Source organism: Loxodonta africana, chromosome 12, assembly GCF_030014295.1.
Source record: "Loxodonta africana isolate mLoxAfr1 chromosome 12, mLoxAfr1.hap2, whole genome shotgun sequence".
NCBI classification, from domain to species: Eukaryota; Metazoa; Chordata; class Mammalia; order Proboscidea; family Elephantidae; genus Loxodonta; species Loxodonta africana.
The window spans coordinates 55,046,115-55,072,248 of record NC_087353.1 but is presented as its reverse complement, the minus strand read 5'-3'; the positions used below and the strand labels follow the sequence as shown (position 1 = coordinate 55,072,248).

At 53.8% G+C, this 26,134-nt stretch overlaps 1 protein-coding gene across 11 annotated transcripts in view; it reads right to left on the bottom strand.

Annotated features, from left to right (window-relative positions):
• Positions 1-26,134, bottom strand: part of MAPK8IP3 (mitogen-activated protein kinase 8 interacting protein 3) — a 50,642-nt gene that overhangs the window by 10,094 nt on the left and 14,414 nt on the right. For 6 of the 11 annotated variants that reach the window (XM_064295343.1, XM_064295344.1, XM_023557542.2 and 3 more), the window contains exons 2-10: positions 21,628-21,748; positions 20,479-20,549; positions 20,185-20,276; positions 14,709-14,853; positions 10,915-11,161; positions 10,528-10,630; positions 10,079-10,197; positions 2,172-2,183; positions 134-191 (exon numbers count right to left, since the gene is read on the bottom strand). In XM_064295343.1, coding sequence (XP_064151413.1) covers positions 134-191; positions 2,172-2,183; positions 10,079-10,197; positions 10,528-10,630; positions 10,915-11,161; positions 14,709-14,853; positions 20,185-20,276; positions 20,479-20,549; positions 21,628-21,748 — 968 coding nt within the window. The other 5 variants (XM_064295342.1, XM_010597426.3, XM_023557543.2 and 2 more) reach the window with 5 other exon arrangements.

Sequence of the window (26,134 nt, the reverse complement as noted above, 5' to 3'; positions counted from 1 at the left end):
GACCTTTCCACTACAGAGATAGCCACCCCAAGGAGCACACAGATTCAAGGCTCAGAGCCGGGAGTCGCCCACCCCCAGGAGGGCAGGTCAGTGGTGGGGAATGCAGCAACAGGGTGTGCAGAGGGGCCCTTACTTAGTCTCCAGCAGCTGTGAGTTCTCCAGCAGTAGGTTGCCCACCTCCTTGCCCATCCCTGAAACAGAAGGGGTGGGTTTGTCCCAGCCCTGCACAGACAGACCCTGCCCCAAAGAAGCCCCTGGGACAGCTAACGTGGTGACCGATGCTTAGGCGGCAGGAGGGGCGGACAGGCTGAGTCCCCATCTACAGCTAGGCAGGGCCTCAGGAAGGGGCATACAAAGTGGAGAGGGTGCTCCCTGTCTCCCAGCAGCCTTGCCACCAGCACCTTTGAGTCACTGGAAGGACCCCAGGGGGCTCTGAGCAGGGTCCCCGCTGACTGAGGGCACAGCAGCCCAGGGGTCACTCCTTGGCTGGGGAGGCACCTCAGTGTGGTTCTTGCAGCTCTCTCTCTACTTCCGGATGTTGGTGCACATATGGCCTCCCGGTGGCCCCCCAACATCACCCCCCAGCTCAGTGGTCACCAAGGCCATCACAAGGGGAACACTTTTGGAGCCCCCTTCAGAAGTGTGGTGACAGGGACAGCACAGAACTCAGAGAAAGCCCTCCCCAGGAGATAGGATGGCCCGGGGCTCCTCACAACCCTGCAGGGGACAGATCAGCAGAAGACACGGGGGAGTGAGGAGGACAGAGCCCCTGGGGCTGCCTCAGAGGAGCTGCAGGTGGAGGTCACAACAGGCAGCACACAGCCCAAAGGGCCAGAGCTGGTGCCGCCCCCTGACAGCCCCAGACCAGCCTGCCTGAGCACCCACATCTGGGTCTCCAGTCACTTGACTCTTTACTTCCTAATGCCACCACAGAACAAGGTCACATCTATCCACACACGTACACCTGCCCCCCTCCCCAAGCCTTGGGCTTGGTTTCAGGGCCCTGCCCAGCTCCAGTGAGGTCCTGCCTGCCCCACCCCCAGCAGCAGCACTGGGCTTATCTAGGCAGGCCGAGGGGGCTGGGGTGGGGGGGCAGCCTGCACTGAATTCAGAGCCTCGGAAGGGCTAATGAGGCTGCTTCCTGCCCCAGGAAGCACCTTGGTCCCTCAGGCCTGGCAGTTGTGAGGGGCCCTGGTGGAGAAGAGGCAGCTGCCAAGCAGACCACCCCACGGACCACCCCTGAGGGCCTGCTGAACCCGCCGCCACTGCCACCATGCAGAATAGAGCAAACAGCACATGAAGCATGATAAGATGGGGAGGAGCACACAGAAATACGGCCTTTGCCTTACCAAAAAAATCATCGCGCACTACGGGAGCCGTCCCAATCCCACGGGAGACGGCAAGCAGGGCAGGGTGGAGGGAGAGAAGACAAGCGCATTAAGCCTGTGGTCAACAGCAGGGGGCAGTCTTTCAGGGTGAGGTGTACTGGGTTAGGGGTGGGAGCAGGAGGCACTGGATGGGGCAGGAGACAGGATGGGGCTGGCCACTCCTTCCAGAAAAGCCCTCGAGTTTATCTCTGGGGCTGCCCCCAGGACAAGGACAAGGCAGGGGGCATGGGGTGTGCCTGATGAGGAGAAGCTGGGGCCAGTGGACACCTCCTTCCAGAGCCAGGTGGGTGTGTGGCTGAGGGAAGGGGTCACTGCCAACACAGGGGGGTGAGGCTAGGTGGGGAAGAGGGACCAGGCTGTGTCTGTCTGCCCAATGGGGAGAGGTGTCCTGTGCAGAGTGGGCAGCCCCCTGACTCCTGGGGCACCCCAGGAGCAGGGAGAGGGGGCCGTCTGCCACTGTCCAGTCTGCTGGCTGCACACTCAGTGGCTGAGAAGACCTTAAGGAACGGTGTGTGGGGCCTTCTGGGCTTGGAGGAGAGGCTAGCAGCAGTGGTTCCAGACAGGGAGGCCTGGAGGTGGGGAGCAGGCTGGCATGAGCTTGCAGTGCAGGAGCTGGGGGCAGGGGAGTAGGCTGCTGGGGGGCCGGGGCACCAGGCAGCTGGACAGAGTCGGGAGGGACCAGGCACACAGCCAGCGAGGACTGGACAGCAGCAGGGGAGTGTCCCATGTGTGACCCCCCCCAACCTGGGCTACGAGTGGGGAGGACGGACAGGAGATACACACCTGAGAACTCCCCTGGGCCGCGTCCAGCAAAGTGCAGATGGGGAAGGAAGCAGACAGAGTCAGTGGACTGGAACCGACAGAGGCGGTACAGAGAACAGACCGCTGCGATGAGCTGGTGCGACCGCCTGACTGCACACACAGCCCGGGGTAGAGGCCCATGCCACCGCCCCCTCCCAACAAGTGCCCAAAGGCCAGGAATCTAGTCTGGCCACCACTTCTATTCTCTCAGCTGCCCTGTGTCAGCAGGGCTGGGCTTCTGCAGACCCCACGGCTATGGCTCAGGCCTGTGAAGGGAAGTGTGCATGTGTGTGTATACTGTGTATATGCACATGTGCATGTCTAGTGTGTGTGCATGTGTGTGGTGTGCACATACGCATGCGGACTGTGGGCATGGTGCATACCCGTACATGCATATGCTCAGCAAAGGGCCCCAATGGTTTCCAGCCTAAAGGAACCCAGAGTGACCTGGAGGGAGCTATTGGTCACTTCTCCCCAAGACGGCGGCCCCTGAGGGGCAGGCTGGGCTTGTGGGCCCTGAGTCAGGCCTAGGTCTTAATGGGACCCTCAGGGGAGCAATGACCAGAAGACAGGACATGAGCACGGGCTCCACTTTGCAGGAAGGGGGAGATGACCAAACAGGGAGTGTGGGGGAGGAGTGAGTGGAAAGGGGTGCATGGGGGAGGGGACCTTGCAGGGAAGGGGCTGCAGGGAGTGGCGGTACAGGGCTGGGGTCTGAAGTCCCCACTTGGGTCTCTCCTCTGCCCAATGGGAAAATGAGAAGCGACTGGAGACAACGCTTCCTTCTCCACCAGAGAAGACTTGGCCCATTTCATACAGGAAGGGAAACGGTCTCAAAAGTCACTTAAATTATGAAATGCACAATTGATCATAAAAATTCTAATAATAAAGTGGACAGATGAAAAAATGGGTGCCCCTTCTCTCAATTCCACTCCCCCAGTGACCACTGTTGACATCTGATATTCTCTTCTCAGGCCTCTTTCTAGATCAAGGGCAACTCTTGAAGAATTTAAGACAGGAAGGCACCACCACCCTCTCTGGGAAAATGCTTTTTCCGCTGAACGCAGCACTGCCAAGCTCTTCCCGTGGTGGATCCACGATTACCTTCAGCTTGAGGCGGTCCTTTTCTCCAGGGCTCTGCCACCACTCGTCCCTCTAACAGGTATCTAGGGCCCTCAGAGAGCTGCAAGGGCATCCTGTGGGCGTGTCCTGTGTGGGGCAGGTGGTCCCTCTGAGCCGAGAAACTGCCCCTCCCGGGGCTCCCTGTGCTGCCCCCGCCCACGCAGGTGCAGAGCAACTGGGCCTTGCCCTGCCCGCTGTGTGCCGGATGGTCTTGATGTTCTTCATTGCTGCCAAGTCACTCGGGGAAAAGGGCGATCTCTATTTTCTCCTCACTTTCACTCCTTTATCACCTCTGAACTGGACACTCTTATTTGTTATCTTCTCCGAGTTGCCTATTTTATCCTCCACCCATTTTCTATTTCATGTGAATTATTTTAATTATGGAGCTCTCGTATACGTAAAACAGCCCTGGTGATGCAGTGGTTAAGAGCTATGGCTGCTACCCAAAAGGTCGGCAGTTTGAATCCACCAGTCACTCCTTGGAAACCCTATGGGGCAGTTCTACTCTGTTCTACACTCTGTCACCATGAGTGGGAATCAACCTAATGGCAACGGGTCAACAGGTACATATATGTAAGAGGGCAGTGGTAGTTCAGTAGTAGTACTCTTGCCTTCCACGCGGGAGACCTGGGGTTCAATTCCATCAATATTTTCCTTTATGGCTTTCGTCATGTAGAGAAAAGCCCAGACTGTAAAAATATTCTACAATATTCTTTTCCAATTCTATTATCATTGTGTTTTCATGTCTAGATCTTCAATCCACCTGGAACTCAGTTTTTTATTTATGGTATGAAGTTGGGATCAGACTTTGGCTCTTCAAATGGCTCTTCAGTTAATCTAGTTCATTTATGGAATAAGCCACCCATTTCCCAATAATTGAAATGCCATACTTATCCTGGACTAAATTTCCATACGTATCCAGGTTTTTCTCAACTTTTCCTGCTAGTGAGCTCACACAATTACTGATGACTGCCCCAGAACACCTGGCTTCTGTTACTGTAACTTTATGACATGTTTGATACCTGGGATGGTGATCTTGCAACCTTGTTCTTTTTCAAAAATTTCTAGGCTATTCTCACACAGTTACTCTTCTGGATAAACTTCAGAATCCATTCATCGAGTTCCCCAAAAAAATCCACAGGCATTTTTACTGGTACTGAATGAAGTGACTACTGGACTGATTTGTGATGTTGCAAAGCTCGATCTTTCATCCAAGAACGTGCTATGTTTTCTATTTATTTAAGGCTTCTTTTATGTCGTTCAGTTCAGGGCTATCATTCTCTTTTCATGTGATGTTTCTCAGGGTTACTTCTAGAAATCTTATGGCTTTGGTTATAGCTCTGGGTAGGATCCAGCTTGATGACAGCATGGCAGAGAAGAATGAAAACTGGCTTTGAAAGCGGGTCAGCCGGTGTTAGAATTCTAGATTCAAACTAAATGATGCAGAGCAAGTTGCTTAACTTCGAGTTTGAGTTTCTTCACTTTTTAAATGGAAAAGTCATCTCCTTAGAGCAGGGTTGCTGCAAAACTCCCTGATACAGTGTAAGGAGAGGCATTGGCATGGGACCGGCACTTGCTAAAAAAAAAAAAAAAACCACTGCCATCAAGCTGATTCCAACTCACGTTGAGCCTATGGGATGGAGCAGAACTTCCCATAGTGTTTCCAGGGAGCGCCTGGTGGATTCGAACTGCCGACCTTTTGGTTAGCAGCCGAGCTCTTAACCACTGCACTCAGTAAATGGTAGTCCTCGTGCTCCCCCATCACGCCAATCCTAAAAAAAAAAAAATCCTAAGGCGCTCTTTTTCTCATTTGAACATTTCTGAAATTGCAATGGCTCTTACAATCAATGGCATGTGAGAGTTTAATTTGTAACCATTGTTTTCTTTCACTGAGGCTCCTAAAATAATGATGTGTCTAAATCGGTGATGTCCTAGATTTGATGAACTGTGACATATGCCCCACCAGAGTCCTGTCCTCCCTCGTTGCCAAGGGAGTTCACAGTCACAATGCTGAGAGAGGCATGGTGCTCGAGGCAGCCGCCACTGACCATACCTGGATGGGGCATTGCTGTGTCCCTCAACTCACAGGGCTTTCCCATGGAGAAAAACTGTCACGAAATCAAGACTACAGAATAGACCAGGTCCCGATCTCTTCCTGCTTGACTGCCCCACAATAGAACTTGGGCTGTCTGGCCCTCAAGAAGATGAATCCCAGACACACAGAGATGGTGGGGGATGGGACCCCATCAGACCCTTACTCCAGTAGGGCCAGACACTGGCCTGACAGAGGCCCCAGCAAAAAGCAGCAATGGCTGAGAGGGCACGGTGCTCCCCACGCTCCTGCTTGGATGGCACGCCCCCGTGTGTGTCTGCAGCTGGTGGATGGCGGAGACACGAGCCCCCTTCTGGCTCTCAGTGCTGCCAGGCTTAAGCACATGCGCTACATGCGGGGCTCTAGAAAGGCCCCAGAAGGTTCACTCCTCCTAAGGAAGGTCTTGTTTCACCCAAACTGAGAGCCCCAAGGTGGCTGTGTCCTGCTTCGGAGCCACATGGGAGCGCACTGTCCAGCCTGGGTACAAGGAGGCAGCTCTGAGCTCTGGGTCCTGGTACAGGTCCTCAGGACACGTTCATGCCTCTGTCCCAGGAGCAGCTGACCTCAGCCACACTGGGTCATTTACCAGGTGTGGTCCACGCCACACGCTGCCCCAGGTTCTGGCCCTGGTACCGTCTGATGACTGGGCCTTCTCCCAGAGATGACAACACTAGACACTCCCTAACCAGACAGATTTACCTCCTGAGGCCCATGGATTCATCAGACACATTCCTTATCCAGAACTCCTGCCACACCAGATCCTCTCTTTTGTCCCAGCTCTGTTGATGAGCTCTCTGTGAGACCCACTGGGCCCATTTCTGGTTCTCCACTCTCCCTCCTCACTATCTGTAAACACTGGTTCTCCTCTCTCTCTCCTATCTGTGGACACTCTGGTTCTCTGCTGTCCCTCTTCACTATCTAGGGACACTCTGGTTCTCTGCTGTCCCTCCTATCTGTGGACATTCTGGTTCTCTGCTCTCCCTCCTGTCGACACTCTGGTTCTCTGCTCTCCCTCCTCACTATGTGTGGAGACTCAAAAGAGAGTGATGTCTGGAGGATCTGCCTGAGTTGCAGACAGTGACAGAGCCCTGGTGCAGGGGTGGTAACTGGAGACCCACAGGTACCACTGGGCCTGGGAGAGCTGACTGAAAGGGCCACAGGGTGGCCTGGGCCCATGGGCAGTGCCATGGCTGAGGGGCAAGCCAGGCATTCAGACGCTGGCAGTGTGGTGCTAATTACTTCTGGGAATCTCGCTGGAATTGTGTGAGAGACCAGTAGAGCAGCACCAGCACTGTTGACAGCGGCAGAAAAGCAGAGACGGCCCAGTGTCAGCAGATGGAGAAACAAGCCATGGTCCATCCATGCAGAGACAGCCCAGTGTCTACCAGGAGATGATGAAGAAACAAGCCATGGTCCACCCATGCAGAGACAGCCCAGTGTCCACCAGCAGGTGGAGAAACAAGCCATGGTCCATTTACATGACGGAATACTACTCAGCCATAATGAGAAATGGAGCCCTGACACACCCTAATATGGATGAACCTTGAGATCAGGATGCTGAGTGAAAGAAGCCAGACACACAGGACCACATACTGTATGAGTTCACTTAGGTGAAATGGCCAGAGTAGTTGAATCCGTGGAGACAGAAAGCAGGTTAGTGGTTGCCAGGGGCTGGAGGGCGGGGGAATGGAGACTGACTGCTAAAGGGTCTGGGTTTCTTTTGGGAAGATGAAGACGCACTGAGGTTGGAGGAGCCAGTTGCATGGCCCTGCGAGTACACTCAAAGCCCTGGAGCCATGTGCTTTGAATGGTCATTGCGAAACGGGGGGTCTCCTTGGCTTTCACTCTCTTCTTGGTGTTTTCCAATATTATCTGAATATTGTCATAAGCATATATCACATTTCCCCAAAACAAAAACATGCCTAAAAATTGAATATACTTGGCATTATCCGAAGTATGCACAGAAGAGAGAAAGGAACAACGTGAGGGTGTCAGATGTGGTTGCCCCTGACTGGAGGAGTATTTCAGCATGCTGACAGCGTGTGTGCTATGTGTGTACGTGCTCTGTAACACGTGCGAAGAAACGCTCCATTAAAACATGTGCTGCCCTTTGGTGAGTGGCATCTGGTGTCTTAAGTGCTAGCAAGCAGCCATCTAAGATGCATCAATTAGGCCCAACCAGGAGGAAAGGAGATTGAATAACACCAAAGACACAAGGAAAATGTGAGCCCAAGAGACAGAAAGGGCCACATAAACCAGAGACTCCATCAGCCTGAGACTGGAAAAAATAGACGGTGCCCGGCTACCACCAATGACTGCCCTGACAGGGAACAAAACAGAAAGTCCCTGATGGAGCAGAAGAGCAGTGGGATGCAGAACTCAAATTTTAGTAAAAAGATCAGACAATGTTCTGACTGAGACTGGAGGGACCCCAGAAGGCATGGCCCCTGGGCTCTCTGTTAGCCCAAAACTAAAACCATTCCCCAAGCCAACTCATCTGATAAAAAATTGAATGGACTATAAGACATAAGATGATACTGGTGAGGAGTGTGTTTCTTAGCCCAAGAGACACGTAAGACCATGTGGGCAGCTCCTGTCTGGAGGTGAGATGAGAATGCAGAGGGGCACAGGAGCTGGTTGAATGGGCACGGAAAATACAGGGTGGAGAGGAGGAGTGTGCTGTCACATTATAGGGAGAGCAACTAGGGTCACATAACAATGTGTGTATAAGTTTTTGTATGAGAAACTGACTTGAATTATAAACTTTCACTTAAAGCACAATTTAAAAAAACGTACGCTGCCTTCAGTGGGACACTTTTTACTCAAGACTGGCTGGAAAAGATTTGGCTTCTGGAGGAGGTGGTGCAGGTGCTGAGCACCCTAGATAATTAAAGGCACGTCTGCGCCTGGGAGGCCCCACCCCAAATGAGACCATCAGCTATGGAAGTGGCGGAGGGGTAGGCCCCAGAGCTGAGCAAGCCACAGTGCCAGACAGACAGGAGGCCTGGCCTGCCCTCTTGGGCAGGGCTCAGACAGCGTGGCTGCAGATGAGGCCACAAAGCTAAGGCCAGTACTCAAGGGGAGGAATGGCCACAGAAAGGCCAGCAGTGGAAGGAGCAGTACAGACAGGCCATTCAGCTCCCTCCTGTGTGCACATGGTGAATCCTTGGGGAGATGGACAGTCTGTGGGGAGGTGAGGGACAAACCCCTCCTTGATGGAAACAGAACACCCCAACTGCCCCGTGCAGGACATACTCTCCTTGGAAGCTGCTGAACAGGCAGCAGCCCCACCATCTCACAGTTGTGGGAAGAGGCTGCCGTAAGGCCCTTAGGCTCGGAGCACAGCTGTCCTGGCTGAAGCCGCAGTGGAACCCCAAGGCTCTTGGCTCCCAGCAAATTCCCCGCAATCCCAGGAGGAAGGAGAGATCAGGAGGCTAGCAGGCATGAAGACCTGGGAGACCTGGGGGCTGGGAGGGCACCGACCTGTCTGGGCGTTTTCCTCGCACAGCCAAGAGCCGGCAAAGGGTCACCCTCAAACACGGCCAAGAGAGCAGATCGCCTGGGAGGGGCAGGGGTAGCAATAGGGTCCCACTGGTGGAACGCGGTCCTTTTGGGGATGTTACACACCTCTGTTGATGCACCAGAGCCCAGTGAGCCCTGCGCATTGTGTGGTGAGTCATGAGGGCTGAATGTATCCTGAGACAGCCGTGCACTCTGTGTGGTGTGTCATGAAGGTGTGAGTGTGTCCTGGGAGAGCCGTGCACTCTGTGGTGAGTCGTGAGGGTGTGTGCATGTCCTGGGACAGCCATGCACTGTGTATGGTGCGTTGTGAGAGGTGTGCCCTGGGACAGCTTGTGTACTCTGTGTGTTGAGTCGTGACGGGTGAGTGTATCCTGGGACAGCTGTGCACTCTGTGTGGTGAGTCGTGAGGGTGTGAGTGTTTCCTGGGACAGCCGTGCACTCTGTGGTGAGTCATGAGGGTGTGAGTGTGTCCTGGGACAGCCATGGGCATTGAGTGGTGAGTCGTGAGGAGTGTGTCCTGGGACAGCCATGCACGTTGCGTGGTGAGTCATGAGGGTGTGAGTATGTCCTGCACAGCCATGTACTGTGTGGTGAGTTGTAAAGGTGTGAGTGTATTCTGGGACGGCCGTGCACTCTGTGTGGTGAGTAGTAAAGGCGTGAGTGTCCTGGAACAGCCGTACTCTCTGTGTGGTGAGTTGTGACCATGTCCTGGGACAGCCGTGCGCGTAGCACGGTGAGTTGTGAGGGTGTGAGAGTGTCCTGGGACAGCCATGCACATGGTGTGGTGAGTCATGAAGGGTAAGCGTGTCCTGGGACAGCTGTGCACATGGCGTGGTGAGTCGTGAGGGTGTGTGTCCCGGAGAGCCGTGCGCTCTTGTGGTGAGTCGTGAGGGATGAGTGTGTCCTGGGACAGCTGTGTGCATGGCATGGTGATTCCTGAGGGGTGAGCGTGTCCTGGGACAGCCGTGCGCATTGCGTGGTGAGTCGTGAGGGCATAAGTGTGTCCTGGACAGCCGTGGACATGGCATGGTGAGTCATGAGGGTGTGAGTATATCCTGGGAAGCTGCGAAACCAGCTCCTTCATGGCTGGAGTCAGACCCCCCCAAGGAGAGTGTAGCAATACAGAATCAGCAGCAAGGACCCTCACCCTCACCTAGCAGGTCGGCCCCCTCGTCCACATCCCCGATGACCTCTGACCCGGCAGTTGACAGCTCGTGGTACAGGGAGTCGGTGTTGATGCCGAAAGCCTTGTTCACAATGCCCTGGGTGGGGCTGGTGGGAGGATGCATGGGAGGCAGTCAGAGGGCAGTGCCCACCTGTGCTGTCCAGATCCTCCAAGCCCCAAGACCACTGCTCTGCAGGCCAGCACCGCTCTGCAGCATCAGGCATGAGTAGGACAATGGGGTAAGCCCCCAATTGTCTCCCCTGAGCAGTGGGAGGGATGCCTGGGGCCTCTCTACCCGGGGACCCTCTCCACCTGGGAACCCTGTCCACCCACGGACACTGTCCACTCAGGGACCCTTCTCCACCTGGGGACCCTGTCCACCCAGGGACCTGGGGACCCTCTCCACCTGGGGATGTGAGGATGTGGGTTGAGCACACCTGTTGCTGGTGCGGTCCAGGCGTGGCTCTTGACACATGTCGAGCTCTGGGGTAGAGTCTAAGATGTCCTGGACGTCAGACCACTCATCACTGCTGCCCATCCCTGGGGGAACAGCAGAGTGGGGTTGGGGTGCCAGTGGTTTCTCTCCACCACCACAGTCACCCCGTGATGGCCTCTGCTGGGGGGTCATCATAAAGGGCCATCCTGTGCAGCTAGGTGGACGGAGCAGCCCAGGCCCGCAGGAGGGGATAGAGGCATGGGCCCAGTCTGACAGGACACTTGGCAGTGGCCCATCTTTCCCGCCCTGCACAGGTGGCTACCCTGAGGCCAACAACAATGGCCACCAGCAGGGAAGTAGGGGCAGGGTGGTTGGCAGAGTGGCGCACCTATGCTGACATTGCGCATCTCCTGTGTGACCTGCACCTCCATGTTGCGGCTGTTACGCTTCTCACGAGCCCGCTTTCCATTCTTGGTGCCACTGCTGTAGTCCCCCAGGGGCTGTAGGCTGTCGTTGAGGGGTGTGACCACAGCCGAGGGCACCGAGGATGTGGGCGTGTTGGACTTGGTGCCAGTGGTGCTGGGTGTGGTGGCTGCAGAAGACTGGCCTGACTCGGACATCTCGTCATGGGGACACTGGGACAAGCACAGGGAGGGTGTGTCATGGTGTCTCCCCACTATAGGCCAGTCTGGCCATGCGAAGCCACATGGGGTGTCACGGCCACCCCCATCTGAGGTCCTGTCACCCAGCATCCTTGCCACTTGCAAAAGAACAGTCTGGAAGGGACCAGGGGATGCCTCTGGTGCCCACCAGGCCAACCCCTGGGGTCTGATCACTCTGTGGCTGAGGGGAGACTCTGCGGCTTGTCTGGCTTTCTGGAAGCAGCTACCACTGGACTTCAACGGGTTGGAACTTGGCTTTCAGCTGGCACAATCCCACAGACAGGAGGACGACGCACAGTGTGATGGAGGCCACATGGCAGGGCAGGGCAGGGCGGCCTCTACTGCCATTGCTGTCAGGCACAGCCACCGCCCAGGCAGGCAGCAGCCGCCTGGTGTCTGACCGACCATCACAATGCCATGCCGACCCACAGGCTCCCCATCACCCCTGAGGATGCCTGGCTCTGCCCCCGTCACCCGCGCAGGGGAGACACTGAGGGGTGAGGCTTTCAGTGCCAGCCCTGACAATCACAGAACTACAATTACAGAAGGGGGTGCCACTGAAATGTCCTGGGGGCACGGCCACGATTGCTACAACAGCGTCACCTGAGATGTCACCAGGAGAAGCCATGCTCTCTGAATAACCCGTGGGTCTCCTCCTAGGGTCCCTTTTAAGGGAAGCCCTGGCCTGCCTCATGCACAGCTCCTGGCACTCTTCTGTTGGCACCAGTCAGTGCAGCTCACTGACTGGCAGCCTTGGGCGCGGTCGCTTTCACCCACCCTCCCCACCCTTCTTGGTGCCGAGAGAGGCCAGCAGGAAAAGCCCAGCAGAAAAACACCGATCCTTCCCCAGAGAGGACATGGGGGCCTCTCAAACACACATCCAGGACAGACAGCTGCATGGAGGCCACACTTTGGGAGACTTCCCAACGGTGGGGATGCATATCCGGGGCAGGAGGGGTTGAGGAGGGCAGCTGGTCCTTCTCTAAAGCTGGGTAAACGCTGGATCACATGCACGTGCTGTCATTGAGAGGGTGATAGGGACTATCCAGGTGACAGATGGGGCTCCCGGAATGCGTCCAGACCCAGGAGACAGTGCTGGCTCCAAGTGAGGCCTGTGGCAGCTCCCCATCTGGTCACCACTACACTCCAAGCAGAGACACCCTTGTACTGGGCAGGGGCTATACCTTTGGAAGGTGGGGTCTGGCTCCATTCATGAGCTAAGAGACCTCGCTTCCAAGAGCCCCAAAACTCAGAGCCTGCTCTATAGCAGGCTTTCTGCCAGTGACTGTGCCCCAGGGGATACTTGGCAACATTTGGGTTTGGTTGTCACAATTTGGGGAGAAGTCTACCTGCACGTGGTGGGCAAAGGTCAGGGAGGCAGTTAAGCATACTGCAGCACCAGGACGGCCCCAGAGGATGACCGCCCGGTGTTGCAGGGCCAAGGTGGAGAGACTCACTCAGAGCCTACTCCTCGCTTCCTGGCAAGGGGCTTTGCATAAACGTTTGTGTTTGGATTTGCGTTCAACAGCTTATGCCCAATTCGAGAGGGAAAAAAACCCTTTCCTCATCATGTCTAAGACCAAAGCTGAGTCAGGTGCACGTCACCTACACTCCATGTCACATCTTGATGGTGAAATGCCTGAACTTCCTTTGCCTGACCCCAAGTTGCTGATGGGGCCTCTGCTGCCACATGAGGGGGTATAGGAGACCAGATGACTGGGGCTGCTAAGTAAACAGGGGGCCCATACCTGGTGGAGTGGATGGCTTCTGGACCTTCCCAATGGCTACATCCCCTAGCCAGCTCCAGATGTACAGGCTGGGAGTTGTGGGTGCCAGATGGGCCTGGGGTACCTAGGAATAACCACCTGGACCTCTGCAGTATGACCATGCTGCCCCTGGCCCCCCTAGTGCTATTGTCCTACAGGGCCACCACTTACCCATGGGACACTCCCCCTGGCCACAACTTACCTACTGGCAAACCTCTCAACCTGCTAAACATCAACCGGGAACAGTGACCTCCAAATGCAAAGAACCCAAACTCTTAGCGTCATTCCTCACCATGAGTAGCCACAACTGTTTGGTTAAAACACTGAAAATACAGTATATAGAAACAAAACAAAACAAAACAAAAAAGAACAATAAATAACAAAAAATTAAGAAATTAGAAAAACTTTAAAACTTAGGGCATGAAATAAAAACTTAAACGTAATTATTAAAAAAAAAATCAAATGAAACAGGTGAACTAAAACATAAAACACTGTGGCTTATTAAGAGGAAGACAAGATAGGGGAAGAGAGAGGGAGGAGGTCATGAGCAGAAAAGCCAGCTCACATGGGGGTGTCAGAAGGGTGGGTTGAGACCCAGGGGAGGCTGGGGTGGGCTCCCTGCTGCTTCCTGTTGCTCATGTGGGTTAAAGTGCTTCCACAGCAGACCCAGCTCCTAGGCTTGTTTGAGTGAGCGTGTGTGAGCAAGTGCATGCGAGTGTGAGTGTGTGAGCGTGTGTGTGAGCATGTGCGTGCTCACATGTGAATATGGGTGCTCGAGCATGTGTGTGAGGAAGCACATGTAAGCATGAGTGCGTGTGAGCAAGTACGTATGAGCATGAGTGGATTGTTAGTGTGTGTGTGTATGATTGAATGCCTGTGAGCCATTAGCCTCAGATGACAGAACTGGGCCAACGGCCCACAAGCACTGGCTCCCACAGGCCCCCCGCCTTCTGCCCAGTCCCCAAATCCTGGAGTGATATCTGATAACTGGTGGTCAAGTGGCCGGAATGGCCGCAGAATGCATGCCCACAGAACAAGCAGAAGGGCCACTTTCTAACAGAGTTGCAACCTGGCAGGACCCTCCATGGGCAAGCAAGACACTCCGAGGCTGAAGGACAGTCATGCACGAAGGGCGGCAGGACAGAAGCTTCCAGAGAACCTCCCAACCCTACATCTTACAGGCCCCGGCTTCCTACAGCATGTGCTGTAGCCACCACAGGAACCCAGCAGACCCTGGGCCCCCCACCCCTGGGACAGCATGCTCCCCCAGCCCTGCCTTCTTCTGGTCCACTACACCCCCCATTCTGGGAGCACCCATCAGCAGTGTGCACCTATGGGTTTCACCCATTCAAGCTCAGAGACAGAGAAGCTGTCATCATGGAAAAGCAGACAGGGCAGATGAGAGAAGAGGAGGAATTCCCTGCCTCTGACTCCCCAGTTCTCTAGGAATTCAACCTCCTAGGAAGGCAGGGTGGCTGGTCTGCAGGGGCACACACCCCGGGCTGGGCCTGGCTGAGGACATTGCATTTTGGAGTGTAGTTCGGTGATGGGTGCCCTGGTTGCAGGGAACACCGCCTGGACGAGAAGGCGCCCCATGCAGGGATGTTGGTCCTGCGGCTCCCACACCTGGATGCTGGCCGGCTCCTCTCTCCCTGCCCACCTTGGGCAAAGGGCATGTGTGGAGCTAGCCTGCCTGGATGAGCAAGGGAAGCCGGCGACAGGGGAGCCCCTCGCCCATGGCATAGCTACGAAACCTGGTAGCTGGAGCTGGCTGGCAGCTGGCTGCGGTCACTCGGGTGCCAGTGGTCCGCTGCAGGCGTGAGCTTGCCCCCCATCTGTGCACGTACCATGCCATCGGTCAGGGGGAAGACATTCAGAGAGGTGGGGCGCTCCTTCCTGCTGGGGTGCGGGAGAGAGAGGAAGTGGACATTAGATGGAAGGGACAGTCCCAGCCCTTCCTGGTTGTGTGGACACCTGCTCTGCACAGCCCACAGCTCTCATGATGCCCAGATATGAGCTGTGCCCCGCCAGCTCAGGCAGTGTGGGCAGCTGAGGGGCGAGCATGGCCCTCCAGCTGGGTGCCAACACCCCCCTGGCCCCTCCTACCCCAGCACCCCCAGCCTACCCCTGCCCTCACTGGGAGGAAGGCTCACGGCCAAAGGTGGACCTCTGCTGTGGCATGCAGCACATATCACCGCCTCTGTGTTTTGGTCTGTAATTGTGATTTGTGTCCATTTTAAACAGGAACCTGCAGTGTAGCAGCAACTCCACAGCTGTGACGAGGGGCTTTCGGCACCATGGCTGCCCAGCCCACTCCTCCTATAGAACTTGCACAAGGACAAGGGCTCCTACGCAGCCCAACCAGCCCCTCTTAACATGCTCCTGAAGTGAGAAGATGGCAGGCCCCTCACAGAGCTGGGAGGATGGTATGACAACTGGGGGCCAAGTGAGGCAGGTGGACGGCTTCACAGAGCATGGTTCTGGGTGGGGGTCTCTCAGTCTGGGGATATCAGGCAGGCTTCGATGGTGAAGGCAGAGGACCAGGAGGGACTGTACATTGTCAACATCCTTTTCTGGACAATGTCCCTCCTGCACGGTGAGGGTCCCGGGCCTGGAGCCACCACCAGTTCAGGCGTTAACCACAGTGGAGAAAGAACCCGTAGCGCAGTGTGTGGGCGAGGGTCTCGCTCCCACTGCCTGAGGATCAGTTGTGCCTTTCAGCAGAGGAGACAGGGCTTCAAGGGAGCCTCATCCTCTGGGTGTCCTCTTTGGGGAGTATTCTGTGAGGGTCCTCTGTGGCGTTCTTTGTGGGGGGCCTTCTGGGGGGGTTCTTTGTGGAGTGTCCTCTATGGGGGTCCTCCATGAGGTGCTCAGCATGGCTTGTCACCCATGATAGGGGAAGGGCTGCTCTTGAACATTTCTTAGCCCTTCACTTTTTTTTAAGATAGATGAAGACGTGAAATAACCTCAGTAACATACCATGAAGCCTGTGTGATAAAGCTTGATAGACTTTTTTTAACCTCCCACACTCCCCCTTCCCATTCTCTGGTAACCACACACCTTACATCTTGATGGATTCGCCTGTTCTAAATATTTCATGTAGGGGAGCATCATGCAATGTTTGTCCTTCTATGACTGACTTATTTTACTCAGCACAGTGTTTTCAAGGTTCGTCCATTTTGTAGCATGTATCAGTACTTCATTTCTCTTTAAGGCTGAATACTATTTTGTTGTGTGAACAGACCACGCTGTGTTTATCCATTCATCTGTTAATGGGCACTTGGATCGTTTCCACCTTTTCACAATTGTGAACAGTGTTGCAGTGAACACTGGGGTGCACTTATCTGTTTGCATTCTAGCTGTCAAGTACCTTGGGTACATACCCAGGAGTGGAATTGCTGGGTCACTCTATGTCTAACTTTTTCAGGAATTGCTAGACTAGTCTCCACAGCGGCTACCCCATTTTACATTCCCACCAGCCATGCACGAGGATTCCGATTTCCCCACATCCTCGCTGATCAGCCCTGCACTTTGAGGACTTGAAGATGCTCAGGCCCTAGGAGAGACATAAGGTCCGAAGGTTCCAAATCTGCTGATGATGCCAGGCCTCACTGTCTGAGCCCCACCTGAGTTATTCTCCAAATAAGTCAGCGTGCCTATAGCAGCCCACCCCAAAAGTAGACAAGGCCTGCTGGGGAGGTGAGCATAGCAAGCTGCACCAAGACACAGGCAGACAGGTCCAGCCCAGGCTTCCTGTGCCCACAGTCCTCCGATAGGGCTCCTGGTTCCTGCCTGGGAAACACTCTCCTACTGTACACATGACCTTAGGCGAAGCACACCTCACGGGCTGAGACCTAAAACAGACGCAACTGCACAGACGTGGCCTGCAGGGTGACAGCAGGCACAAAGAGGTCTCGAGTCAGGACGGGAGAAGGCGTGCGTGTGGCTGACAAGCCACGTGGGGAGGAGCCAGCCCTCCTCGCCTGGGATCTTTGCACCCAGAAGTCCTGCTTCCTCTGCTCCTCCCCAAGACCGCCACGGGCTGTGCCCAGACTGTGGAAGGGTCCCACGCTCCGTGGATCCCTCGGGCGGTGCAGGCTCTGCCCTTTCCCATGACAAGAAGTGGCAGCGGGTGACGCCCTTGCTCTGGTCACATGCTCGGGAGTGGCGCACCGTGACAGCCACTCAGGTTTGTCTGGGGTCACAGAGACGGCCTTGACCCCAGGCAGGAGCCCACCCGGAGGCGAGCTTGGTGCACTGCAGCTTGGCAGCAGGACTTGCCCTAATTTCTTTCTGATCTGCAGAGAGGGTGGTATTGTGTGGGTGAGAGGCAGGATGCCATGTCCAGGCTGGGGATGTGCAGGGAGCTCCTGTGCCGGCACCCCATTTGGTCGTTGTGCTGGAGGCCTGACCAGGCAACTACCGCCTAATGCCACAGGCTCATAAATGCAACTTCTGGTCTACCATGTCAGCCACAGAAAACACAAGCCTGGGGGGACTCATGGGGAGCAACTGTGTGTACACATAAGCCCCCTCAGCTGTCCTCCTCCCACCACGGGCAATCAGAGACCCAGAGGCCCCCATGAGGAGCAGACCCCAGGTTTACCTTTTCCTCCATGACTGGTGAGGACTGCGGGGTGGGATGTGGTAGCAGGGCCCAGTGGGACAGCACAGGAAGCAAGATGAGAAAACACCATTAAAGACAAAGGCAGAGCTCACGTCTGCTCGTGTGCGCGCACAGAGAAACAGGCATGCAGTGATATCTGCACCACCCGCTGTGTCAACAGACAGATGTGAAAGCACAATGACAACGACCACACAGCAAACATGACTCAGCCCTCTGAGCTTCAGCACATGGTCAGCATGTTACCCACACTCAGTGCAGGAGGGGGACGAGGGCAAGCTCGCAATCAACACAGGCACACAGGGCAACAAAGCACACGCCACAGCCACACACAAGGACACAGCACACGCCACAGCCACACATGGGGACACAGCGCACACTGCTGTCACACACGGGGACAGAGCACACACCACAGTCACACACGAGGACACAGCACATGCTACAGTCACACACAGGGACAGAGCATACTTCATAGTCACACACACGGACACAGCGCACGCTGCGGCCACACACAGGGACATAGCGTACGCCTTGGCCACACATGGGGACACAGCCATGCCGCAGCTACACGTGGGGACGGAGGGCATGCCCCTCACACCAAGGTCTGCAGGGCACTCTGAGTAGGTGTGAGCTCGCATGGACCCTCACTCCATGACACACAGAACATAGTGCCCAGCCAGCAGTGGAGGAAAAGCCCAGCCCTGCTCAGCACCCAGGACTAGGGCCCTTGTGGGAAGCCGGGGAGCCTGACTCCAGGACAGATGTCACATGTGCCCTCCAGGGGACCAAGGGCTTCTGGCAGAGGGTAGAGGTGTCCTTCCCCCTGCCCCAACGTCCTGAGGCCTAAAGAACCCAACACCAATGCAAAGAGAGAAGCTCATTTCCCTGCTGCACGTCCGTCATTCAGAAATGCAGTTCAGGCTGGCCCCAGACACGCAGGTGGACCAGGAGACTGTATTCGCAGCATCGCTGCAGCAGCCATGGGGTCCCTCCGTGCCCTCTGCCTGGGCAGTGATGGAGGGAGGTGCACGCACGGGGCTCCACATAGAGCCGACACTCTGGCCTGTCCCAGGAGCCTGCTCTGCACCAAGGCCTGGACAGTAGACACTGCAGCCAGCAGCTTCTGACTCTGGCTGAGGCCCAGCACCTGGAGGGTCCTCAGGACGTCTGCTCCAGTGGGATCCCACCCCTGGAGCCTGGGAGTGGCTACTATGCCCCAGGATCCTCACTGTCCACAGGCCTGAGCTCGATGCCACAGCATGCTTGCTCCTCTCCCTGGGTGCTGCTGCGTGATCTTCAAGAGGATACTTCCTGGAGGGCTGTCAGGAGGACCGGTGGAAGCCAGGCTGAGACTCTGCATGCCGCAGCCCCTGAGCAGTGGGCCAGCACCCGGTGGTCATCAGCAGAGATCCAGCCCTTGCCAGCCCCATCCCAACCACCTCTGTTCAGCTTCCCGAAGAACAACAGAGACACCCGCACTCTGGGTTAGAGTTCAAGTCCAGTCACTGGCAGAGTGAGGATTTCACTGCGCCAAGGAGAACGCTTCCTGGTGTGTGAGACAGCAGCTTGGAGATCTGTATTTCCCACCTCTTGGTATGTTCCACCGGAAAGGATAACATCTGCACAGGGTTTCACGGCTTACAGCATTTAGTCACATATATGACCTCGCTGAATTCTCGCAGGGATCACACTTTCCTCGAGCAGTGGCCCTCACAGCAAGAAAGCGCCAGAAGTGGTTCCAGGTCCTAACTCCCGCTAGGAAGTCCCTTGCTGCCTTTCCCAGATCCAGCTAGGCCTGTACCTACGTGCTGCCTGCATGTATATGTTTTTAAATTAGAGGATCCTCAAGTCCAGGAATATATTCAGTTCACTTGCTACTCCCCAGGAAATAACGGGAAAAGCCAAATCTGACTCTGAATCTTCTTGTTTGTAGACAGAACCCACCTACCAAGAGCTAGGCACAGAAGAAAGGCTTTGCAACCAAAGGGTCTGCATGTGCTATGACTAGAGGTCAGCCATCACAGCCCAGGCTTCAGTAGCGGGAAGGGAGAACCATGGACCAACAGCTGCGCTCCACCTGGGCCCAGGATTCCCACTGCACACCCCTCCTCCCCCAGGAGTCTAAGGACCCAGGCCCGGCCTCCCTGGCACAGGCTCCCACGGGCTAATCCCTCCTCAGTTGCTGCTCCCATGGGGCTGGTCCCCCATTTTATCCTAAGCTGATGGCACAGAATATGGAAAAGGAGCCCGACCTGCAGCCTTCTCCCTTTCCCTGAGCAAAACCAGCCCCAAGCTATGAATGTAGGCAGGGCCCAAGTCTGCCAGCCAGGGTGCAGGGTGAGACCACCCATCTGGTGTCCCTGCCTCACCCCTGTGCGTGCATGGGACACTTCCCGGGCCTTCCTGACTGAGCCAGGGAGGGGGATGCACAGGGAACAGCCAGGCAGATCCAGTGCAGTGCACTGTTCTGGGGTCCTAGCAATCCCACACACACCTACCCCAAGCCCCCCTCCTGAGCCACTGGGGGTGGAATGCTCCGGAAAGCCTGATCATCCTCCTGTCCCTTCCCACCCGTACCCTACCCCAGTGACACCTTGCCCACGCACCTCCTCCCGGGCAGGCCACCCTCCGTTTGGCTGTTGGCGCCGACCTGCTGCAGCTTGGCCCTCTCGATGTGCTCCACGTATGTCTGTATCATCTGCGAGAAGGGGGCAGTTAGTTCTCACTGTGACCACACCCTCCCCTGCCTCTGGCTGCTGAGGGCTTTAGACTTGCTATGCCTGGGCAACACGATCCTGGGCTGGTGATGGAGAGCCAGGAAGATCCACTGGGACAGGCTGCCCGGCTCAGAGCAGCATCCTCGCTACTTGCCACAGACTTGGGCCCCGGGCTACACGTACTTCTGTGTGCCGCTGGTGTAGCGCATTGTACTCCTTCTTCATCTCTGACTCGCGCTCCTCCAGCCGGGAAACTGGAAAACATAACCACACCTGGTCAGCTGTGCATCTCTGCGGGCGTGGGCTGCGGGGGCAGGGATAGTGGGGACTCGGCAAACAGTGGTGACCCTGGCAGTGCCCCTCAGCCCAGTGGGACCACGGTGATGGGATGTATTTGTGTGTGCATGCAAGCTGTCAGCTGAGGCTGCCCTCTGTGGCTCAGACAGATCAGTGGGTTATCAGCCTCAGCAAACTGGCCTCGAAGCCATAGGACAGGGCCAGGCCCACCGTATCAACCTGTTATCCTTCCCTGATTTGATTTTAACTTTTTAGAGGCATGAAGGCACCTGCCATCCGAGGCAACTAGGGAAAGCAGTAAAATAGGTTCCAACTGTTGAAACTTCAAATGATCCACCACCAAACCCACTGCTGTCGAGTCCGATTCATAGCGACCCTATACGACAGAGTAGAACTGCCCCATAGAGTTTCCAAGGAGCGACTGGCGGATTCGAACTGCCGACCTTTTTATTAGCAGCCATAGCTCTTAACCACTATGCCATCAGGGTTTCCCTTCTAATGATAGAAAACTACAAGTGCCCAGTTTCTTTAAGCAAAAAGACACCTGAAATCTAACACAATGGTTCTCATCAAAATAATAAAAACTGCTCTTCCCCACTCTCCTTGATGGGACCCCCGCTGTCAGCCCTGGGCCCCTTCTGGACACTGGCACACAGCTGAGGCTCACTCAGTGGATCCAGCTTCCAGATCAAGACAGAGCACCCCCCTCGACAGCGTCACAGGACAAAAACCCCAGGTGAGCAATGGGGCGCTTTGTTCTAAAGATCACTAATGGGCCACAGGTTTGTCATTTTTCAGCCAGGCTGCAGTCTTGGAGTGCTATGTGGTTGGAGGGGTCTTACTTATCTCCATGAAGGGTTTGGGGTGGATTACAGGGATACGCAGCCCTGTGCAGCCATAAGACAAGTGGCTAAGGGACACACGGGGAAATAGGACACCACTGGGTTTCCTCTGGGCTCTTCCCGTCAAAGTTCCTCAACGTCTTCCTGTCTGGATCAGATGCACATACAGGCCATGTGCTGCTGCCCTACTTACTCTGGTCGGCATAGTTCCTGGCTTTCAGCTCTAGCTGGCGCGTCTGGAACTCGTAGTGCTCCACCTGGACCTGCAGATCCTTCTTCTCTTGTTCCAAGGCATCTTCAAACTCAATGAACTTCTACACGTGGAAGGACGGGAAAGCAGGTGAGCCTGAGGACACTGGCCAAGAGGCAGCAGCAGACGGCAACCACAGGCGCCTGCTCCAGGCCCATCCGGGGGCCCCAGGCTGTGGGAACTGAGAGGTTCACAGCTTCTCCAAGGCCACAGGACCCATTGGGGCGAGACCAGCGTGTGAGCCTTGCCACTCCACACCCTGGGCGTGTCCCACCATGTCACAATGCCTTTTCCCATGTTATGGAGTTGTGTCCTCCAAAAGATACGCTCAAATCCTAACCCTTGTACCTGTGAGCGTGACCTTGTCTGCAAACAGTCTTTGCAGAGGTTATCTATCAGTTTACATGAGGGCACACTGGAGCAGGGTGGGCCCTAATCCAACCTGAGCAGTGTTCTTAAGAAAAGGAAGAGTCACAGAGACACGGAGACGGAGAGACGAGGACAGTCTGGCCCTGCTGATACCCTGACTGCAAGCTCCCCGCCCCTAGAACTGTGAGAATCCATTTCTGTTCTTACAAGCCACCCAGTGTGGTGCTTTGTAAAGCAGCCCCAGGAGACTCAGACACGCCCTCTTGAAGCAACCAGGACACTGACAACAGGTGGAGCCTGGGCTTTCCACACAGCACCCCCAGATTAAAGTCTCTAGAACCTTCTGAGCAGTGAGCACCCTAGGACTCTTTGACTCTCTCCCGTCCAAATATCCTAAGAAAGTTTGGGTGGTGGGTGCAGGTTCCAATCAGGGGGCTTCATGGTGTAACATCTGCATAGTCGCCCTTAGAGGGGTGATGTGCAGGCTTGAACACCCTGCTGTTGCCCTCTTAAAATTTTTAATAATTTATGAACAAGGGCCCCCCCACGCCATGTAGCTAGTCCTGTTTGCTTTAGAGAAATAGTACTCCTCTGGTAGAGCAGTGGTTAAGGGCCAAAAGGTCAGCAGTTTGAATCAACCAGCCACTCCTTGGAAACCCTATGGGGCAGTTTTACTCCTTCTTGTAGGGTCGCTATGAGCCGGAATTGACTGGCAATGGGTTTTCTCAATATTAAACATCTAAACCAGGTAAAGTCTACTTTTCTCTTAGTCTTTGTTTCAATCTGAGGATGCCGTCATTACCGGAATAACTAGCAACACAAACTATTGCTCCTATTCCTTAAAAAAGGGGGTTGGGTCTAGATTTAGGAGTCCCTGGGTGGTAAAAAGGAAACTCTCATGGCATAGTGGTTAAGAGCTACGGCTGCTAACGAAAAGGTCAGCAGTTCGAATCCACCAGGCACTCCTTGGAAACTCTATGGGGCATTTCTACTCTGTCCTTTAGGCACTCTATGAGTTGGAATCGATTCAACAGCAATGGGTTTGGTTTTTGATTTGGTCAGGGTGGTACAAACAGTTAATGTGCAATCTGAAAGGTTGGTGGTTCAAACCCACCCAGAGGTACCTCAGAAGGCCTAGCAACCTACTTCCAAAAAATCAGCCATTGAAAACCCAGTGGAGCAGAGTTCTGTTGTGGCACACATGGGGCCACAGTGAGTCGGAGTTGACTCAATATGCAACTGATTTTTGTTGTTTAGATTTGGAATCTTGACCTTACTTTATAAGTTCTTGAGCAAAATTAACTCATACCAAGTGAAAAGCACTTTGCAAAATAAAAGACACTCCTGAAAGATCTTGGAGAGCCTGGAGGTGGAGGAGTTAGCATTTACCGCCAGCCCCCATTGGTCCAGCAAATGCTGGGCAGATGTAATTCTCCCGACTGCTCTGGGGGGAAGCTACTATCACCTTGGTTTTGCTGATTTGGAAACTGAGGAAAATTATTTAGATACTAAGAAACTGCATTTGTAGGAAGCAGAAACACCAGCTAGGTTCTTTAGAGACAGCTTCTCAGAAGATGGGAAGAAGAAGCTGACCACTGACCTCACATCTGGATGTATGGAAGAGGCAGGTTGGTTTGTGGTGGCCAAGTCTGCGTTTTCTATCACTCCTCCGAGCCCCCACCCAGTTCTCTGTCCCCAGAGATGCTTCCGATAGTGGCTTCTAGAAGGTCTTTGTGCTGGAAGCCACTGGGACTCCTGCCCAAAGGAAGACTCATTCCGAGAAATGGGAGGGTGGGAGTCAGCAGGAATGAGAGCACCTCATGTAGGTAAAGTCAAGGGAAATGATACCCGCAGCTAGAAGATGCACACATATTTAGAAGATGCAGAAACAAACATAAGTGGCTTTGTTCACTGTGCAGGGGCCAAAGCTGGCATATGAGGATTACATAGATGGTGACCTTTGTCTGAAATATGCATAACAAAATTGGGTGATTCTAATTTCCACTGTTTAAAATAAATTGAAACAATGACATAGGTAACAAGCTTTTGTAGAAAAATCAGATGAGCGGAAGAATATTTTTTAAAACTATAATCCTATTATCCAAAGTCAGCTAAAATCCATGTGTTCTTCCAGATTTTTCGGTGTGTATGTATTTGTGAGTGTGTGTGTGTGTGTGTGTGTGTTGGGCAGATGTGCATTTCTCATACATGTGTGATGTGTTGTATAACCTGCTTTGTTCCCTCATTTGCACTAGAACATCTTTCTGCATCAATAAACTTATTCTACCACTTCCATGTTAAATAGGTATATGCCTAATTAGATAGTAGACAAGAACTATTTTAGGTGAAGGGAAAGACAACACACAATACAGGAAAGGCCAGCACAACTGGTAAACCAAAATCAAAGAAGTTTCCTGAACACAACTGAACACTTCGAAGGCCAGAGTAGCAGGGGCGGGGGTCTGGGGACCATGGTTTCAGGGGACATCTAGATCAACAGGCAAAACAAAATGTACTGAGAAAACATTCTGCATCCCACTTTGGTGAGCAGCCTCTGGGGTCTTAAACGCTAGCAAGCAGCTATCTAAGATGTATCAATTGGTCTCAACTCACCTGGACCAAAGAAGAATGAAGAACACCAAAGACACAAGGTAATTATGAGCCCAAGAGACAGAAAAGGCCACATAAATCAGAGGCTACATCAGCCTGAGACTAGAAGAACTAGATGGTGCCTGGCCACAACTGATAACTGCCCTGACAGGGAACACAACAGAGAATCCCTGATGGAGCAGGAGAACAGTGGGATGCAGACTTCAAATTCTCATAAAAAGACCAGACTTAATGGTCTGACTGAGAATGGAAGGACCCTGGAGGTCATGGTCCCCTGACCTTCTGTTAGCCCAAGACTGGAACCATTTCCAAAGCCAACTCTTCAGACAGGGATTGGACTGGACTATAAGACAGAAAATGATACTGGTGAGGAGTGAGGTTCTTGGCCTAAGTAGACACCTGAGACTATGTGGGCAGCTCCTGTCTGGACGTGAGATAGAAGGCAGAGGGGGACAGGAGCTGGTTGAATGGACTCGGGGAATACAAGGTGGAGAGGAGTGTGCTGTCTCATTAGGGGGAGACCACCTAGAAGTATATAGCAAGGTATATATAAATTTTTGTATGAGAGACTGACTTGATTTGTAAACTTTCACTTAAAGCACAATAAAAAAAACTTGAAAAAAAAAAACCTTAAATAGGTATATACTCCACTGTCAGTGTGTGTGTGTACATGTATGTGCAGGGCAGACATATGATCATTTTGTACACAGTATTTTGTACCCTGCTTTACTGCCTCATTCATATTGGAACATCTTTCTACATCAATAAACTCATTCTACCACTTCCATTTTTAAAAGGTGTGTAATCCGATGTGAGCAGGTATGAGTGTGTGTGTGCATAGTTCACCCAATCAGTCACCATTACTGGACTTCCACATCACTCTGAAATTTTTGCTTTTATTGCGAAGCTGTCTCCGTATCCCCCTCTGCCTGGGGTCCCGGTCACAGGGTTGAGATGACCCTTCAGAAAGGGTGTGTGACTCACAGCCCAGCCGTGACTGTGTTTCCTGTGCACGTTCAGCCTCACCACGTGGAACATACCCATCACTGACCATCTGCCAGATGACAACGGCACATTACTGCGTTAATTCACATTTCCTTCATCACTAGTGATACTGAATGCCTTTTCATCAATTTATTGGTTACATATACTATCTCTTTTGTGAACAGCTCATTCTGTCTTTCGCCCAATTTTCTACTTATGTTCATATTTTTCAATCATTGATTGGCAATGATTGGCTCAAGAACTTGTCTTCATCTTATATGCTGCAAGTATTCCTTTTTCCCAGGTTGTAGTGTGTGTGTGTGTGTGTGTGTGTGTGGTGAAGTTGTCTCAAAACATTTACTTAATAAGTTATTCTTTCTCCATTGCTTTCAATTGCCACCTTAATCTTAGGCTAAATTCTAGTATATATTTATAGACTATACTAATAGTCTATTTCTGGTCTTTCTACATTGTTCCATTAATTTGT